This window comes from Peromyscus leucopus, chromosome 6 (genome assembly GCF_004664715.2).
Source record: "Peromyscus leucopus breed LL Stock chromosome 6, UCI_PerLeu_2.1, whole genome shotgun sequence".
Lineage (NCBI taxonomy): Eukaryota > Metazoa > Chordata > Mammalia > Rodentia > Cricetidae > Peromyscus > Peromyscus leucopus.
In genome coordinates, this window is record NC_051068.1 from 130,907,070 (window position 1) to 130,926,582 (window position 19,513).

General features: G+C 35.8%; 1 protein-coding gene across 3 annotated transcripts in view; it reads left to right on the forward strand.

Moving 5' to 3' along the window:
• Depdc1 (DEP domain containing 1) overlaps positions 1-19,513 on the forward strand; it is a 39,485-nt gene that overhangs the window by 13,651 nt on the left and 6,321 nt on the right. For 2 of the 3 annotated variants that reach the window (XM_028890372.2, XM_037207261.1), the window contains exons 3-8: positions 10,588-10,744; positions 12,294-12,415; positions 12,812-12,942; positions 13,887-13,934; positions 16,900-17,040; positions 18,638-19,477. In XM_028890372.2, the coding sequence (XP_028746205.1) occupies positions 10,588-10,744; positions 12,294-12,415; positions 12,812-12,942; positions 13,887-13,934; positions 16,900-17,040; positions 18,638-19,477 (1,439 nt within the window). The remainder of the gene's footprint in view (positions 1-10,587; positions 10,745-12,293; positions 12,416-12,811; positions 12,943-13,886; positions 13,935-16,899; positions 17,041-18,637; positions 19,478-19,513) is intronic. The other variant, XM_028890373.2, reaches the window with a different exon arrangement.

Below are 19,513 nucleotides of genomic sequence, written 5' to 3' on the forward strand. Positions count from 1 at the left end.
CTTTTCATGGTGTCCCAAATTTCTTGGACATTTTGTTTCATGACTTTGTTGGCTTTAGTGTTTTCTTTGACTGATGAATCTATTTCTTCTACTGTATCTTCAGTGCCAAAGATCCTGTCTTCCATCTCTTGCATTCTGTTGGTTATACTTGCATCTGAAGTTCCTGATCTTTTACTCAGATTTTCTATTTCCAGCATTCCCTCTGTTTGTGTCTTCTTCATTTTTTCTATTTCCCTTTTCAGGTCTTGGACTGTTTCCTTTATTTGTTTCATTGCTTTTTCATGATTTCCTTTCAGTACTTTATTGTTTTCTTCCAGGACTTTATTGTTTTCTTCTAATTTGTTTGCCATTTCCTCTAGTTGTTTATAGCGTTCTTCCCATTTTTTTTTTTTTTTGGTCTTTTCCTCTACACAAGCCTCTACCTTCTTCATGATGTTATTCATAAGACTGGTTTCCTCTGCTTCTTCCAGTTTTTGATGTTCAGGTCTAGATGTTGGAGGTGGGCTAGGTTCTGGTGATGCTGTAATGCTCTTCATTTTGTTGTATGTATTTCTGCCTTGATGTCTGCCCATCCCCTTGTGGTTCCTTCTTGGTCTTATCAGCGCACTTGGTTCAGACAGAGCTGACAGATTCAGGAAGTCTCTATCTCTTGTCCAGATGGGAGCTCTCTTGTCCAAATGGGAACTCCGGGGCAGGATGGAAGCTCTTATTTAGACTGGAAGTCTGGGGCAGGATGGGAGCTTTTGTCCAGACAGGAAGTCCGGGGCAGGATGGGCGCTCTTCTCCAGAAGGGAAGTCCAGGGCAGGATGGGAGCCCTCTCTGGTCCAGAAGGGAAGTCCGGGGCAGGATGGGAGCTGGGGACTGGTCTCTAAGTCCCAGGAAGTGCCTGGGGTCTCAGGCGGATGGGCGTGGGGGCAGGGCGTGGAGATTGCAGGGGCTGCCGAGGGACTTGGAGAAGGGGATCCTTCCAGGTGGGGCTAGAAGGGAACCTGTCCAGTGGCCAGAACCTTGGACCAAGTTGTGCAGATCTTCCCTGGAGTGGTTGATGCCCAGGGATGGGGTCCAGGCTGGGCCCGGATACTCACTTCTGGTCCAGAAGGTTAGTTGGGGACAGGATGGGAGCTGGGGGCCTGTCTCTAAGTCTCAGGAAGTGGCTGGGGTCTCACATGGATGGGCGTGGGGGCAGGGCATGGAGATTGCAGGGGCTGCCAGGGATTTTGGAGAAGGGGATCCTTCCTGGTGGGGCAAAAGGGAACCTGCCCGGTGGCCAGAACCTGGGGCTATGTTGGGCAGGTCTTCCCCAGAGGGGATGGTGCCCAGGGATGGGGTCCAGGCTGGGCCCAGATACTCACCTCTGGTCCAGAAGGGAAGTCGGGGGCAGGATGGGAGGTGGGGGCCGGTCTCTAAGTCTCAGGAAGTGGTTGGGGTCTCACTCGGATGGGCGTGGGGTCAGGGCGTGGAGATTGCAGGGGCTGCAGGGATTTTGGAGAAGGGGATCCTTCCCGGTGGGGCTAGGAGCTGGGGGCCAGTCTTTAAGTCTCAGAAAGTGGCTGGGGTCTGTTTTCTTATATATTTTTTGTAGTAAAATTTCAATATTTTTTTCCATTGTACATTTCTAGCTTCTTTATCAAAAATCAAATATCCATAGATGTGTGCATTTATGGTTGGGTCTTCAATTCTAATCTGTCCATCAACATGCCTGCTCTTATGCCAATACCATGTTTTTATTTTTAATTTAATTTTTTTTATACCTCGGGAGTATAATTTAGGATCAGGGGTGATGATACCCCCAGCAGTTCTTTTATCATTCATGAGTATTTTAGCTATACTGTTTTTTTTTTTTTTTTTTTAGTTTCCATGTAAGGCTGAAAATTGCTCTTTCAAGATCTATAAAGAATTGTGTTGGAATTTTGATGGGGATTGCATTGAATCTGTAGATTGCTTTTGGTAGAGTGGCCATTTTTACTATGTTAATCCTGCTAATCCATGAACATGGGAGATCTTTCTATCCTTTAATGTTTTGTTTAATTTCCTTCTTCAGAGACTTAATTTTTTAATCATACAAGTCTTTCACTTGCTTGGTTAGATTTACCCCAAGGTATTTTGTTATTTGAGGCTATTGTGAAAGGTGTTGTTTCCCTAATTTCTTTCTTATTCTATTTGTCATTTGTATATAGGTAAGTTACTGATTTCTGTGAGTTAATTTTGTATCCAGCTGCTTTGCCTTAGGAGCTCCCCAGTGTAAGTATTATGTAGCTGGAGTTTTTTCTCCGGGTCTCGCCAAGCCCTGGCAGTCTGACAGCCCACTTATAAAATAAATACACAGACGCTTATATTATTTACAAACTGTATGGCCATGGCAGGCTTCTTGTTAACTGTTCTTATATCTTAAAATAACCCATTTTTATTTATCTATAAGTTGCCACGTGCCTCATGGCTAACTGGTACCTTACATCTTGTTTGTCATGGCGGTGGCTGGCAGTGTCTCTCTGCCTCAGCCTTTCACTCCCCAGAATTCTCTTCTCTGCTTGTTCCACCTATACTCCCTGCCTGGATACTGGCCAATCAGCATTTTATTTATACAGAGTGATATCCAAAGCAGTATTAGGATCACTTATGTATATTATCATTTCATCTGCAATAAAAGTTACCTTTTCTTCCTTTCTAATTTGTATCTCCTTCAGTTGTGTTGCTCAGCTAAGACTTCAAGTAGTATCTAGAATAGGTGTGAAGAGAGTGGACAGCCTTGTCTTGTTCCTGATTTTAGTGGAAATGCTTTGAGTTTCTCTATATTTAAATAGTTGTATATAGGCATACTGTAAATTGCCTTTATTATGTTGTAGGGTGTTCCTTGTATCCCTGAATTCTCTAGGACTTTTATCATGAAGTGGCGTTGAATGTTCAAGTGTCTTTTCTGCATCATATGAGATGATCATGTAGTTTTTGTCTTTTGTTTGTTTATATGTTTATATTTATTGATTTACATATGTTGAACCATCCCTGCTTCACTATTTAATCCTGGTGGATGATCTTTTTGATGTGTAATTGTATTTGGCTTGCAAGAATTTTATGGAGAATTTTTCCAGCGATGTTCATAAGGGAGATTGGTCCTTAATTCTCTCTTTTGTGGGTCTTTATGGGATTTGGCTATCAGCAATTGTGGCCTCATAAAAAGAATTGGGCAATGTTTTTTTCTGTTTCTATTTCTTGAAATAATTCAAGGAATATTAGGGTTAAGTCTTTGAAAGTTTATTAAATTTTATACTAAAACCTTCTGACCCCTCAATTTCTTTTGGTTGGGAAATTTTAATTACTACTTCTATTTCATTAGGGATTATAGGTCTGTTTAAATTGTTTATTTGATCTTGATTTAACTTTGGTAAGTGGTGTATAACAATAAAATTATTTGTTTCTTTTAGATTTTCAAATTTGGTGGTGTACAGGTATTTAAAGTATTCTCTTGTGATTCTTTGGATTTCCTTGGTGTGTGTTAATGTCCCCCTTTTTGTCTCTAATTATTTAATTTGGATCTTCTCTCCTCAAAGAACCAGCTCTTTGTTTCATTGAGTCTGTATTGGTGTTTTGTTGCTGTTTTTATTTCAGCCCTTATTTTTCTTGCCATCTATTCCTTCTGTGTATTATTTCTTCTTTTTGTTCTAGAGCTCTCAAGTGTGCTGTTGCTAGTATGTGATCTCTCTGGTTTTTCTTTTTTGTCGTTGTTTTGTTTTTGTTTTTTATGTAGGCACTTAGTGCTATGAACTTGCCTCTTAGAATTGCCTTCATTGTGTTCCATAGGTTTGGGTAGGTTGTGTTTCCCTTTTTATTTTATTCTAGAAAGTTTTTAATTTCTTTCTTAATTTCCATCTTGACCCATTTTTTAATTCATTAGAGAGTGTTTCAGTTTCCATGAGTTTGTAAGCTTTCTGTAGTTTCTGTTGGTGGTAGCCAGCTTTAATCTTTGATAGTCAGATAGGATGTAGAGTGTTATTTCAATTTTCTTGTATCTGCTGAGACTTGCTTTGTGTCTGAGTCTGTGCTGTTTTGGAGAAATTTTCATGAGTTACTGAGAAGAATGTACATTCTTTTTTGTTTGAGTGAGATGTCCTGTACATATCTGTTAGGTCCAACTGGTTTATGATGTTACTTAGTGCCAGCATTTCTCTCTTTAGTTTTGTCTGGATGAGTTTTCAGTTGGTTTGGAAAGAGTGAAGTTTTGAAGTTACCCACCAACACTGTGTGAGGGTCAGTATGTGATTTAAGCTGTATTAATGCTTCTTTTATGAACTTGGGTTCTGTTTTGGCTGGTTTTATGTGTCAACTTGATACAAGGTAGACTCATCAGGGAGGAAGGAACCTCAGTTGAAGAAATGCCTCCATGAGACCCAGCTGTAAGGCATTTTCTCAATTAGTGATCAACAGGGGAGGGCTGGTGATCCTGGGTTCTATAAAAAAGCAGACTGGGCAAGTCAGGGAAAGCAAGCCAGTAAGAACTCCTCCATGGCCCCTGTATCAGCTCCTATCTCCAGGATCCTGCCATGTTTCAGTTCCTGTTCTAACTTCCTTCAGTGATTAACAGCATTGTGGAAGTATAAGCCAAATAAACCCTTTTCCTCCCCAACTTGCTTTTTGGTCATGGTGTTTCATTGCAGCAATAGAAACCCTAAGATGGTTCCCTTGTGTTTGATATATAGATGTTAGCAATTTTGATATCCTCTTGGTAGATTTTTTTTTGATGTCCTTCTCTATTACTTCTGATTAGTTTCAGTTTGATGTCTATTTTGTCAGATATTAAAAAAGCTACACCAGCTTCCTTTGAATATCTTTTTCTATCCTTTTACCATGAGGTGATGTCTATCCTTATATTTTATGCATATAGCAGAAGGATGGATTCTGTTTTGGAATCCATTGGTATTTTTTTTCCAGACTTGACTTCATTGATGTTGCATTATTAATGAGCAGTATTCATTGATTCCCCTATTGTGTTGTCGGAAGTATGCCCCCCACATCCTTCTTAATTTGCTGGTCTAATATTTATTCATCATGTTTTCTTCTAATATTTATTCTTCATGTTTTCTTCGGTATGGTTAGTGTCTTCAGTTTGAGGTTTCCCTTCTAGCACCTTCTGTAGGGCTGAATTTATAAATAGACACTGCTTACATTTGGTTTTATCATGGAATGTCTTTCTCCATCCAATGTGATAGGAAGTTTTGCATGGTATAATAGTCTGGACTGAAATTTGTGGTCTCCTAGAGTTTGTAGAACATTTCTCTAGGTCCTTCTGGCTTTTGTAGTCCTCATTGGAAAGTCAGATGTTATTCTAATAGGTCTGCTTTTATATGTATTTTGTCTTTTTCCCTTGCAGCTCTTAATATTCTTTCTTTGTTCTATACCTTTAATATTTTGATTACTCTGTGATACTGCAAACTCCTTTTCTGATCCAATCTATTTGGTGTTCTATATCCCTCTTGTAACTTGATAGGCACCTCCTTCTTTAGGTTGGGAAATTTTTCTTCTATGATTTTTTAAAAAAAAATATTTTTTGTGCCTTTGACCTGGGTTTCTTTTCCTTCTCCTGTTCCTATTATTCGATTTGGTCTTTCTATGGTGTCCCAGATTTTCTAAATGCTTTGTGCCTGGATTTTTAAAGATTTAACATTTTCTTTGACCAAGGTATTCATTTCTTCTATTATTTTGCCTTCAACAATTGAGATTCTCTCTTCCATCTATTATAATCTGTTGGTGAGTCCTTCATATGAGTTTTTCATTTGAGTACCTAAATTTTTCATTTCCAATTGTTCCTCAATTTGGATTTTCTTTATTGATTCTATTTTTACTTGCAAATCTTCAATTGTTTTCTTCGTTTCACTCCAATGTTTTGTGTTTTCATGGATTTTTAAGGGCAATTTATTTCTTCTTTAAGGACCTCTTACATATTTACATATTTATAAAGGCTAGTTTGAAGTCCTTTCCTTGTGCTTCAGCTATATTGCATTTCTCAGGGCCTATTGTAGTATGGTTGCTTAGCTTTAGTGGAGACATATTGTTCTGGCTATTTTGATTGTGTTTTTATGCTGGGTCTAGACATTTGGATTTAGGATGATTATAATTCTAGGTGCTGATATCTGGTATTTTTTTTGTTAGGTGGGTGTTCTATTCCTTGGTTTCTGTTGCTCTCTGGTTCTTAGGACAGTGTGATGGCTGTGAGTTGCCTCATAGGAATCCTCCTCAGATCCTGCCAGGTATGACCACTGAGGGTTATGGGTAGAGTGTGTTTTATTAGTAATGGGAGCTTAATACTTAGAGATGGAGATGTGCTAGATGTGAGGAATGCTTAGAGGAACTACAGAAGGAATAAAAGCAGGGTATACCACCAGTATCTGCTCAGTCCTGTGGGAATTGGAGCAGAGAGAAATGAGAGGCTACATACAGCAGGTGATCTGCTACAGAGTTGGGAATGAGACTGGGGGGTTGAGTTTGAAGGAGAGAAGGTAGAGTGAAGATCTGAAGATTACCTACCTACTTTCCTGGCTTATTTGCTTCCCAGGGAGTTCCTATGGAAGCTAAAAGCTGAGACAAAGAGGTGGGGTGGTGTGGGCAGATGTAGAAGATCTTCATGATCTACTGAAGATGGAAGCAGAGAGAAAAGTGAGATGGCAATAGGTGGTTTACTACAGAACTCAAGATCTGACTAAAAGAGAAGAGGCAGAGTGAAGGTCTAGAGATTGCCAAGTATTGCTGCTCTTAAGTCAGTTAAAACTAGAAAAACTATATGGTTGAAAGTTGTGAGCTACAAAGTTCAAAATTTTTGAGTGTTAAGTAGTATACTATAAAGTAGAAAGTCAGAAAGATAACATATAATAGTATTTTTGCATGTTATGAAAGTCATAAGGTTTCAATGACATTATTATTTACCTTAAGTTTCATAAATTCTCTAATTGCAAAACAAATTCATGGATCCTTGCCTTTAAATAATATATAATTATTATAATGAAATGATGAGAGTATTTTATGTAACAAATCCTAGTGCTGGCATTGGTAGAGTGCTTATCCTCCATGTCCTCTATTCCCAAGGCCCTGGGTTTGGTCCAACACAACACACACATATGCACACACACACACACTCACACACACAGACACAGATACACACAAATAACAGGAAATTAATCACAGGATACAGAATCATGTACCTGAAGCTGCTTAATTATGTGCTTCCCAGTTTAATCCCTAAGAAAGCTGATCAGGAATACATTAAGCCCTATTTACAAATGAGATTATTGGGACCATGCTTTGATAAATGTTGCTTTATCTTTCTCAAAGTTTTTTCTCCTTAAAGCCCTGTATACACTTATCATACTAATAAACTTCCATATCTCTTCTGATCTTGGCTCCATCTTGTGCTACATGATAGCCTGGCAGAAAAGCAGAAGGACAAGCAATGCCAAGAAATAAACATGAAAGGTTTTGGTAGTAGTATCTGAGTCATGCTAGAACCAGAACTCCCTCAAAAGAAGCATTAATCCATCTTAAAGGCCCCACCATCCATAGGGATACATCTTCACATGACTTTCAGATGGGACACAACATCAAATGATTTTCAACATACAAGTGAATTTCAGTAACAAGCATATGAATGGACCATTTGTGTGGCATTCTTTTCCTCTCTTAGTTATAGCATAGTAGTTTTGCAGTATGGGACCTATCCTCACTTTTTGCTTGTTTCTTCAATGTCTCATGCCATGTCTTTACGTGCTTTCCTACAACTATCAAACTCCTAAAATAAATGTACCATAAGCTTTGGAGTCATTTTTTAAATTTGTTATTAGATATACACTTAAATATAGCATATAAAAAATCACTATCAGCTGGGCGGTGGTGGCGCATGCCTTTAATCCCAGCACTCAGGAGGCAGAGGCAGGCGGATCTCTGTGAGTTCGAGGCCAGCCTGAGATCCAAAGCGAGTTCCAGGAAAGGTGCAAAGCTACCCAGAGAAACCCTGTCTCAACCCCCCCCCAAAAAAAAATCACTATCATCTTTAACCTAAGTTTTTGTCTACTTATGTTCTGTTTCTGAATGAGTGATATTCCTCCCTATAGTTGCTGTCATTCAGTTTCTTCTCCACTTTAAATACGATGTAATTATTAAACTCTGTATACTACCTAGTACTCTGATTGGTATATTTCTTCCTCCAATATATATCCTTTATTAGATTTTTTTTTCTTACTTGAATTTTAAAATTGTATTTTATGTGTATGGGTGTTTTTTTCCAAATGTATGCCTGTATACCAAATGTGTACAGAGATGACAAAAACCGGAAGAGGGCATGGGATCCCTTTAGACTGTAAGCTACAATGTGGGTGCTGGGAATCAGACCCAGCTCCTCTGGACATTCAACTAGTGCTCTTAACCACTGAGCCAGCACCCTTCACTGGAGTTTTTATAGCTTATCAACTAATCTCACTGCCTTTAGACTTTCAACGATTGTTTTAGTTAGAGTTCCTATTGCTGTAATAAAACATGATGACCAAAAAGCAAGTTGGAGAGGAAACAATTTATTTGGTTTACACTTAGGCATTATTGTTCATCACTGAAGGAAGTCAGGAGAGGAACTCAAACAGGGAAGGATCCCGGAGGCAGGAGCAGATGCAGAGGCCATGGAAGGGAGCTGCTTCCTGGCTTGCTTCTCCTGGCTTGCCCAGTCTGCTTTCTTATGTAATCAAGGACCACCAGCCCAGGGATGGCACCACCCACCATGGGCTGTGCCCTCCCCTATTGATCACTAATTGAGAAAATGCCTTACAGCTGGGTCTCATGGGGGCAATTCCTCAACTGAGGCTGCTCCTTTCTGATGACTGTAGCTTGTGTCAAGTTGGCGTACAAAACCACCCAGTACAACAATTAAAAAGGAAAAATTATAAAGTCCTAGAAATAAAGTTTCCTAAAAACAAAAATAAAGTCTTAATAGGGAAAATTATATAGTTGATACTGAAAAGAAAATAAATGGAGTAAGAGGCCATGTTTATACGTAAGATAAGCAGATTCTAAATTCATCTGATAAAGGTCTAAGACAGTTTCAAAGAACAAGGGGAGAAGAATTTCCTCACCTGATATTTGGGCTTAAAGCAATTACATGCTAAGAAAACAAACTAATACATAGGTAGGAATTTGATAGAATTTATTTATAATCCCATCAACACTGCATAAACAGTATTGAATACAGTAATGAGGTATACTTGAAAAAGATTTCTGTAATTTAATATTTTGCCATTTGTTATTCTTCCTATTTGGTGTGTTAATCAGATGGCTCTGTAATCCCAGCACTCAAGAGGTAGATGCATAAGAATCAGAACTTTAAAATTATTCTTAGCTACAGAGGTGTTTAAGACCAGCCTGGGCTTCCAGAGACTCTTTTCAAGGAAAAAAAAATAAAAAGGTGGGGGTGGGGGTTGCAGCTTGAGAGATAGTTCAGCGCTTATAAGCACAGACTGTGCTTTCAGAAGGTCTGATTTCAGTTCCCAGCTGAAGGTGAACTGATGCCTCTGGCCTCTGAAGGCACCTACACTTGCATGATTCATAATTAAAATTAAATATTTTTCACAACAAAACATTATACCTGTTTTAAACACTTCAGTATGAAAAATAAAAATTTTATGAGGTAATCTAAAAGCCATATTATAATAAAGAGCTTTTAATGCAACTAAAATATTAAGTATAAATTTAGTGTGTGACAAAAGATACCAAAAGAGAAAAATATATAAGGCTATGTCATTTAAATATATTTATTGAAAGTCTAAACACATTAAATAAAAAGATAAGTTCATGATTTCCCTTAGGAGAGGGTTAAGAACTTAAATGGGCAAGGACTTTCTTGTACTTAAAAACAGGACAACTATTTGGTAAAATAATCAACAATTATATTGCTTAATGGCTAAATATATATGTGTTGGTATATAGTCTGTTCTTATTTGTATCATTGAAATATTTCATATTAAAATGAAAAACAAAATGCATCATAGTCAAAAGAAGCAGGATACTAAGTCCTAAAATTCTAAAATTGGAACAAACTATCAAAAGGCTGGAAGTATATCCAAACTATGATTTTTTTCCTTTTTTTTTTTTTTTTTTTTTTTAGTTTTTTGAGACAGTTTCCTCTGTGTAGCCCTAGCTGTTGTGGAACTTGGTCTGTCGACCAATCTGGCCTCGTACCCACAGACCTGCCTCTGCTTCCTGAGTGCTGAGATTAAAGGTGTGTGCCACCACTGCCAAGCTGTGATTTTTTTGTTTTTGTTTTTGTTTTTTGAAGGCATTTACAGAACAGTATTCCAGAGCTATTTATATGTAAGCACTACTTCTTCAACCAAACTAATCCTGATTGTAGCTCTGCATTGTACATAAGCAAAACTGAAATGTGTATATTAAAGACATCAAGAAACTATTAAAATACTTTAAAGGTTTAATGGTGATATTGATTTATCTAGAATCTTCAAAACTTGATAATTAAGTAAATCAGATTCTTTGTGTGACTTTTCAAATATACACTACAGTTTATTTTATAATGTCCTATTTAACTCCATATTATTTTTAACCAGATTTCCTGCAACTTCTCCACTTAAAACTCTTCCACAAAGACATACAGAAATAAGGAAAGCAAGGAAAGAGCACTTTTCTAAAGATAAAGACAGTATTTTTAAATTAAGAAACTTATCTCGTAAAACTCCTAAGAAGCGTGGATTACATTTCTCTCAGGTAAAATTTCTTTTTATTAACCATTAGTTTAAATAGCATTACCATGTGTTTGACAATAAGACTGTTAAAAATAAATGATGCTTTAATATTTGAAGCCAAAACTGAAATCTCCTACATTACAGTCTAAACTAAAATTATGTGTGAATGTGTTTGGAACCTGCAGAAACAGTGTTGAATATAGTAATGAGGTAAAAATGAAAATGATTGTTGTAATTTAATATTTTGTCATTTGTTATTCTTCCTATTTGGCATGTTGATCAGATTTCCACCACTGTGATAAAACACCTGAGAATCAATCTCCAAGTAGGCAAGTTAGACCTTAGATTTCAGAAGTTTCAGTTCATATTCTCTAGTCTCTGTTCCTTTTGGTCTTATGACAAGACACTGCAATCATAATAAGAGCATGTGTGGGAGGAAGCTACTTATGGAAACTGGACAGTAAAAGAAGGAAAAAGGTCCTGAATTGGGATACCAATAGCTGCCCCAAAAACCTGTTGCCTGTGATCCAACTTCTTTGCACCAGACCCTGTTTCTTAAAGGTTGCACCACCTAGTAGGACTAGGCTAGAGACTAAGACTTCAATATGGGTGATTTGAGTATATTCATTATCTAAACAATAGCTGCATAATTATGTATTTGAGTATATTCATTATCTAAACAATAGCTGCATAATTATGTAACTCTTCAACTTGTCTCTGTCCCTAGACTTTAATAATGACAACCAAACTATAAAGTACCTAGACATGAAGTTGATTTGGATGTGTTAGGAAAGGTGCAAAACTGAAAACCATTGCTATGTGTCCCATTACTTTTCAGACACTTTGTAACTCCACAGTAGACTTTAACTAATAAAACTACTAAGTATGATAGTATTGTGTTCCCCAAAATATTGTACACCCTAATAAACTTATCTGGGGTCAGAGAACAGAACAGCCACTAGATATAGCGGCCAGAAAATAGTGACACACATGCCTTTAATCCTAGCATTCCAGAGTCAGACATCTGCCTGGATCTCGGTGTGTTTAAGGCCACACCAGAAACAGCCAAGCATGGTGACTCACGCCTTTAATCCCAGGAAGTAATGGCAGGGCAGAAAAGTATTTAAGGCGTGAGGAGGAGGAACTATAGCCTGGCTAAGCTTTTAGGCTTTTGAGGAGCAGTTCAGCTGAAATCCATGTGGATAATGACTCAGAGGCTTCCAGTAGGAGGAAACAGGATCTGCTGAGGAATTGGTAAGGTGAGGAAGCTGTGGCTTGTTCTGTCTCTCTGATCTTCCAGCATTCACCCCAGTACCTGACTCCAGGTTTGTTTTTATTTAATAAGAACTTTTAAAATTCATGCTACAACTAAGTATGAAAAATCCTGCCTCAGTAAATAAATTAGAGATCATTCAAGGAAGACAGCTAATGTCAATTTCAGTTCTACACTCACAAAAAAAAAGAAAGAAAGAAAAAACCCAAACCAAACAAACAAAAAATTCTGTGTTAAAAGTGTTCAACATTCCTTTAGTTTGAGTATAGGCTGTAACAAACCAATTTTTTTTCTTAAGGAAAATACAGAAAACATAAATCATGAGAGGATAATTAATGAAGACCAAGAAAACTCAGCTGACAACAGAGAAATAAGCCAGGAAGATGTTGAAGAAGTTTGGAGATATATTATTATGATCTAGTAAGACAAAATTAAGCTATAGTTAAGATTCTGAAGTATGTGGATTATTGATATTTTTCATCTAAATATGTAAATGAATAAAAACATTACTTTTAAAAACTGAGAATTTAAATATGCTTGTATGTTTTCTAGTAATTAATTTTGGTCCAGATCCAGTACACTAAAAGAAAAGTTTCACCTTTTAAATTAAAATTATCACTAGTTTGATAATTTTATTAGATTCCTCTGAATTTTGTTAAGTATATATGTAAAAGTAGACAGTAAATGTAATCCATGAATTTTTATTAAGAAAAAAATAAAGTACTCTGGTGGTTTTGTTTGTTACAAGTCATGCTTACATTTATATTCTATTCCTTTTATTTTATAAAGAAAAATTATTCACACTCTTCTTTTTAGCCTGCAAACCATTTTAGGTGTGCCATCCATAGAAGAACTCATAAACCCAAACCAAGTAATCCCTCAATATATAATGTACAACATGGCCAACACAAATAAGCATGGAGTGGTTATGCTACAAGACAAATCAGGTAAGCATTTAGAAAAGAATTTAGAATCTTTTCAAACTTGGTAACCAAAGTTGTCTTTATAGGGAAATGTAGAGACCTAGATATAGAAAGTAGAATCCTTTCCAAGGCCACATTCATTTAGCAATAACAATGGAATTTTAAAAAATAAGCATTCATGCTATCATAAATTTTTTAGTTGCTAATATGAGTTAATACATGACTTTAGAAAAATGACAAGGATAAGCATCCAAAATGTAGACAAAAAATTTACTAACAACACTTGTGTTAAGGGCCTACAATGTGCCAGATATTTTGCTAAAGATTTAGGATTGAGCAAGCTTGATATGGTACCAATTTAAATATTTTAAGCAAGCCTTGGTGTAAAAGTACTCTTGATATTCAGACATAGTTAATTTTGGTCAGAGGCTTCATCTAAATCAGTAATAGTCACATAGCATAGCAATAGAACTAAAGTGGGATAAAAGAAAAGTAGTGTAGAAAATAGAGGATTAGTTTATATCCAAACCACCCCTTCCAATATAATTAATTCTTTTTTTTTTTTTTTTTTTTTTTTTTTTGGTTTTTTGAGACAGGGTTTCTCTATGTAGCTTTGTCCCATTCCTGGAACTCGCTTTGGAGACCAGGCTGGCCTCGAACTCACAGAGATCTGCCTGCCTCTGCCTCCCGAGTGCAGGGATTAAAGGCGTGTGCCACCACCGCCTGGCTATAATTAATTCTTGATTTGGGGTAGCTACTTGTTTTATGTATTGTAGACAGAATCAAACTCTAGATATTTATAACTTTTTAATTTTTTTGTATTTTAAGATACTGATCAGTCCTGAAATAGTAGTTAGCTCAGGTGATAAAAGCCCTTGGTGCTAAGCCAACTATGACATTTTTTTAAAAAAAATACTATTATAAAAACTGTATGACTTAATATACATTCTTTGGATTTTTGTATCTAGAGGATCTTCCACACTGGGTATTATCTGCTATGAAGTGCCTAGCAAACTGTAAGTTAAACCGCAAATAATTGTGTGTGTGTGTGTGTGTGTGTGTGTGTGTGTGTGTGTGTGTGTGTGCATGTGTGTGTGGTGTGTTATATTGAAAGTATTTAACAAGAATAAAGAAAACATTTAAAATTATGAGTCAAATTATAGTCAAGGAGAATTGATTATGAGCTGTTGCTAGAGTTTTCCTGCCTTGCCCACAGTCAGGACAAATTTTTGTCACCCGCCAGTCCCACAGCCGCTCAGACCCAACCAAGTAAACACAGAGACTTATATTGCTTACAAACTGTATGGCCATGGCAGGCTTCTTGCTAACTGTTCTTATAGCTTAAATTAATCCATTTCCATAAGTCTATACCTTGCCACGTGGCTGGTGGCTTGCTGGCGTCTTCACATGCTGCTGGTCATGGCAGCGGCTGCAGTGTCTCTCCGCCTCAGCCTTCTGCTTCCCACAATTCTCTTCTCTCCTTGTCCCACCTACTTCCTGCCTGGCCACTGGCCAATCAGTGTTTTATTTATTGACCAATCAGAGCAATTTGACATACAGACCATCCCACAGCAATGAGCTCTTTATTTTCTGTGCAAAAAGTGATTTTTTTAATTAGAACCTGTCATTTATAAATCATAAACTCATAGGCTTATATGAATTGAAAGGACTCTTCTAAACTACAGTGACTGTCACAATGAGGCCTATAGGCTTATTGGTGGCAGCTTAAAAATAAAACAGCATAGGACTGGAAGAGATTAAATCAGAAACAAAGTTTCATAAAGCCTATGTCCCTCCTTTTCCAAGATAGGTTACTTAATAGGATATATTAATATAAAATGCTATTGTTAGTAATCTATAAACCAGTGTTTAGCATTTTATTGCTCAATTTTTTTCTCACTAAACAGTGACAGCTGATTTACAAAAGTCTTACAAATTTCAAAATAAAATTTAAAAATTTGCAGAGGTATATGCTATTATGATGCATTTATCTAATTATTCTTTACCAATAAAAATCAGGAGTCAGATATTGGAGTAAGAACATGAAAGATCGGAGAAGCAGCAGAGCAGCCACCAATAACTTCCTATTTCTTCTGCAGCCCCACCTTACTACTTCCTATTCCCTATCTGCCCACAGTCCTCCAACCTCTATGGTTAATTTTGGTTAGCTAATGGCTAGTTCCACCCTCTGACACAATGCAAGCTTTATTTTCAGAATCAAAATACCACACACTTTTAAGTCATCAAAAGTTGAAATGTATTTTAGAAATTCTAGTGATAGGGTCATTTTCTAATTTTTTTAAAGTTAGTATTTTTGAAAATTTAATGGGATTTTGTAAATGTTGATGATTATATTCCTTATTATATGTCAAAATGACAGAATTGCAAAATAAATAGCAATTATATAAACAAGTTACAGAAACATTTTATTCAAGGAATTAAGATAAAGAGCCTGAGTTTAAGCATGGACTTTTGAATATCTTCTCTGCTCAACTGTCCTGCTCTCCTATGAGTCATGGTTAGCAACACAGATAAGCATCCTCAGAGGCATTTATCTTCCATCTTTAGGGATTTGTGTCTTCTCTCTCTTCCCAGTTCATATTATAGATAAATGATAACAAATATATAACTTATTGGATTTCAGTTCATTGCAATGTATTTAACTAGAGTCTATAACAGTGGTTATCAACCTGTGGTTTGCAACCCCTCTGTCAAACCTCTGTCTCCAAAAATATTAACATTATAGTTTATAACATCAAAATTAGAGTCTTGAAGTAGCAATGAAAATAATTTTATGGTTGGGGGTCATCACAACATGAGGAACTGTATTAAAGAGTCACAGCATTAAGAGGGTTGAGAACCACTGGTCTATAATCTTGAGAATTAGTCTGAAGAATACTGCCAACAACTTTTTTCCAGAGTTGAAAATCAGAATTATCAGAACCTTCTGTTAATGCAAAGGACCTAGAACTCAAACCTAAATTAACTATAAATTATTTGTTTTTATTTCTAGTGAACCTGTGTTTTCTATGTTAGAAAACTTACTAATGATTATTATTGTATATATTAAAATATTTCTTATGCCTGCTTTAGAAAAATACTTAGTTTGGTCTCCATAAAAATCAATATTAGCTTTTAAACTATTATATATGTATGTGATTTGTTTTTTCTTTAATCATTTTGCAGTGTGTATGCTTACAACTTGTATAGTCATCCAAAAAATTGGGAACAGGAAAAAAAACTTTATTTGGTTCAGGAAAAAAGGTTTTTGGTAATAATAACTCTAAAATATAAGTACATATTTCATTCACTAGGAAGATGTTTCCAAGACTCCAATACAGCTGATTCTTCTGGAACACAGTTCCAGAAGATTTTTATAGGGAAAAGTCCCAGATTAGAGTTTAGAAACACTAATTTAGAGACCCCAGAGGAAATAATTCTAGGACAGTAAGTCCCTAAATTCCCCTTGATAGATTGTAGCCTGTGTACAGAAGTTTATATGTTTAATAGATCAACAATGATTAATAGTCATGATTATTTCAATAGTATTAAATCTGAAAAGTGATGATGGCAAAATATTGAAATCATTAAGAATTTTTAAAGGATAAATTTATTCACGGAAGTATTGATGTGCAAAATATGGTTTAGAAGAATTATTTGTATTCTATTATTCTTCTCTTCACAAAATAAATTACAACGAAATCTCACTAAAATAATTGACACTTTTAAAACACACCATAAATTTTGCTTTGTTACAGTTTTTCATATATTAAAATAATATTAAAACAAAATACTAGCCAGAGACTGCTTACAGTGATTTTCAGTGAAAGGATGAGATGTGAGTTGATGAATTGCATATATTGTAACATGAATTGTTAACTATGGCTCCCTCATGAAATACAAGTTTAAACTTATGTGTACTTTTAATTGTTATTAAATTGAAATACATTTTTCCCATTTCTTTTGCCTTCTGCTTCTTAGGGCCAAGAAGTAATGACACCAATAATCCAACTTATGTTGGATTTGAACGTGATGTATTCAGAACAATTGCAGATTATTTTCTAGGTCTCCCTGAACCTCTACTTACATATGAATATTATGAATTATTTGTGAACATTTTGGGTATGTATGAATTTTACTTATTATTTAAATTTATTCTATTAAAATTTTAAGTTTCCTTAAGATTAAAGGTCTAAAAACATGGTAAATATGAATGTGGTAAGCTATAAACTATTTCTAAATTTAGTAATACTATAGTTATACTAGTTCAAATGGTTCAAATATGCTTTAATACCAATTGTCCTGAAATCAGCTGTCATATAGTTCTATGTAGTTCTGACACAGCTCTCTAGAGTTAGCACTGATCCTACAAGAGAAAGGCTCAGATCCACAAGACTATCCTTACTTCTGGTACTGACAACAAGTAAGTTCCCTTTGCTCCCACAGTTGTGCTTAGCCAACTACCAATTAAAAGGTTCATTTGAACCCCTCTGATTCACTCCTGAAATCTTGGAAAAGATGTTTGTTATTTTGATTTAAAAAGGATAGAACTCAGGTGTAACAGACAAAGAGAAGAGATTCACATGGAAGGAGTCGGGGGTAACAGAGAGTCTCTGTACTATCTCAGGAAAGATGCCCTGAACATCTGTGTGTTTATCAACCCAAAGCTGCCTTAGCTTCACTATTTCAGAATTATAAGTAGGTTTTTTTTTTTTTTTAAGTTAGGTATGATTGATTAAGTTATCATTTTTACGCTATTGAACTCAATCTACATCCCCCTTCCCTTCCCAAGAGGTTGGAGGTAATGCTGATTTGTGGCTAGTCATGAGTTATATTAGCACAAACTCATGTATGTTGAAATATCTCCTCATGAATAACAAGACTGATTACTCAGGAAATTCCAAGGATTTTAGGAGATCTATGCCACTAACCAAGAACAGAAACCAAATATAGGTACAGTTGTCACTGGTCTTCATGGGCTATTTATATAACTCTGGATGCAACCAATCCACAATCAAAAATGTTTTGTTTTTAATGTAGCTATATAGAATTTGCAGGGGTTTTTTCTTGTCATTATTCTCTAAACAATAAATATGTACATAATGCTTATTTTGTGTTACTTATATAAGTAATCCAGAGATTTTGTTTGTTTATTTATTTGTTTGATTGATTGATTTTGGTTTTTTGAGACAGGGTTTTTCTTAAATAAATGCCCAGGTTATATGTATATTCATGGTACACCATCTTATATAGGGGACTAAAATCTGCAGATTTTGTCCATGCACATCCCTGGAACCAGTCTTCCCATTAAAACCAAGAAGACTATATATATATATATATATATATATATATATATATATATATATATATATATATATATATATGCTTATATATACAGTTGTCTTATAATTAGAAGTTTTCAAGTACTTGTAGGATTAAAAACAAATATTTTTAAGTGTGCCCTGATTCAATCTTTCTAATTAGGCAGCTAAATTAATTTTTAAATAATTTATATCACAAATGGAAATACCACTAGTCAGTCTTGCATGTTTATAACAGAATGTTGCATGTGTCCTATTGAAGTGCCTTCCAAATTAAGCAATTTCTATGTGTTCTCTACTAACAGTATATATTATAGTGATGCTTTATTTTTTAACTTTTTTTATTTTTGTCCACTGTCTTGCTGTTGCATCTTAATTTTTGTTTCATTTTCTGGTAGTTCTTTGTGGCTACATCACAGTTTCAGATAGAACGAGTGGGATACATAAAATCCACGATGATCCACGGTCTTCAAAATTCCATCATTTAAGCAATTTGAATTCCTTCAAATCAACTGAGTGTCTTCTTCTCAGTCTGCTTCACAAAGACAAAGGCAGTGAAGAATTGGATTCTATTGAGAGACTGCAAAGAAGTGATCAAGGATTTCAAGAAAGATGTGCCAAGAAAATGCAACTAGTTAATTTAAGAAACAGAAGGGCTAGTGCTAATGACATAATGGGAGGAAGCTGTCATAATTTAATAGGCTTAAGTAATACACATGTCCTGTCCTCTAACATCAAACCAAGGTGTTCCTCTTTGGAAGGAATTATAGATATGCCAGGGAATTCAAATAAAAAGGTGTCCAGAATCTTCTACCAGTCTTTTCTGAACATAGAAGAACAAAATAGTAATCAATCTTTAGTGCCAATGCCCAAACAGAAATTTCTATTTAATCTTCACTCAGAAGAAAATATTCAACAGCCATACTGTGTTGGTTTTAAAAGAACCTCTGCTTTGACTGTTCAAGACCAAGGGGAGTTATGTAAAGGAAAATATAATTCAAAACAGCTTTGTAGATCTCAGAGTTTGCTTTTAAGAAGTAGTACAAGACAGAATAGATATATCAATACACCCATGGCTGAAATTATAATGAAACCAAATGTTGGACAAGGCAGTACAAGTGTACGAAGTGAGCTCGGAGAGTCTAATACCACAATCAATAAAAGACTGTGCAAAAGCACAGTAGAACTTTCAGAGAATTCTTTACTTCCAGCTGCTTCTATGTTGACTGGCACACAAAGTAAGGCTGTTTTCAATGCATGCAGTGTTAACTTTT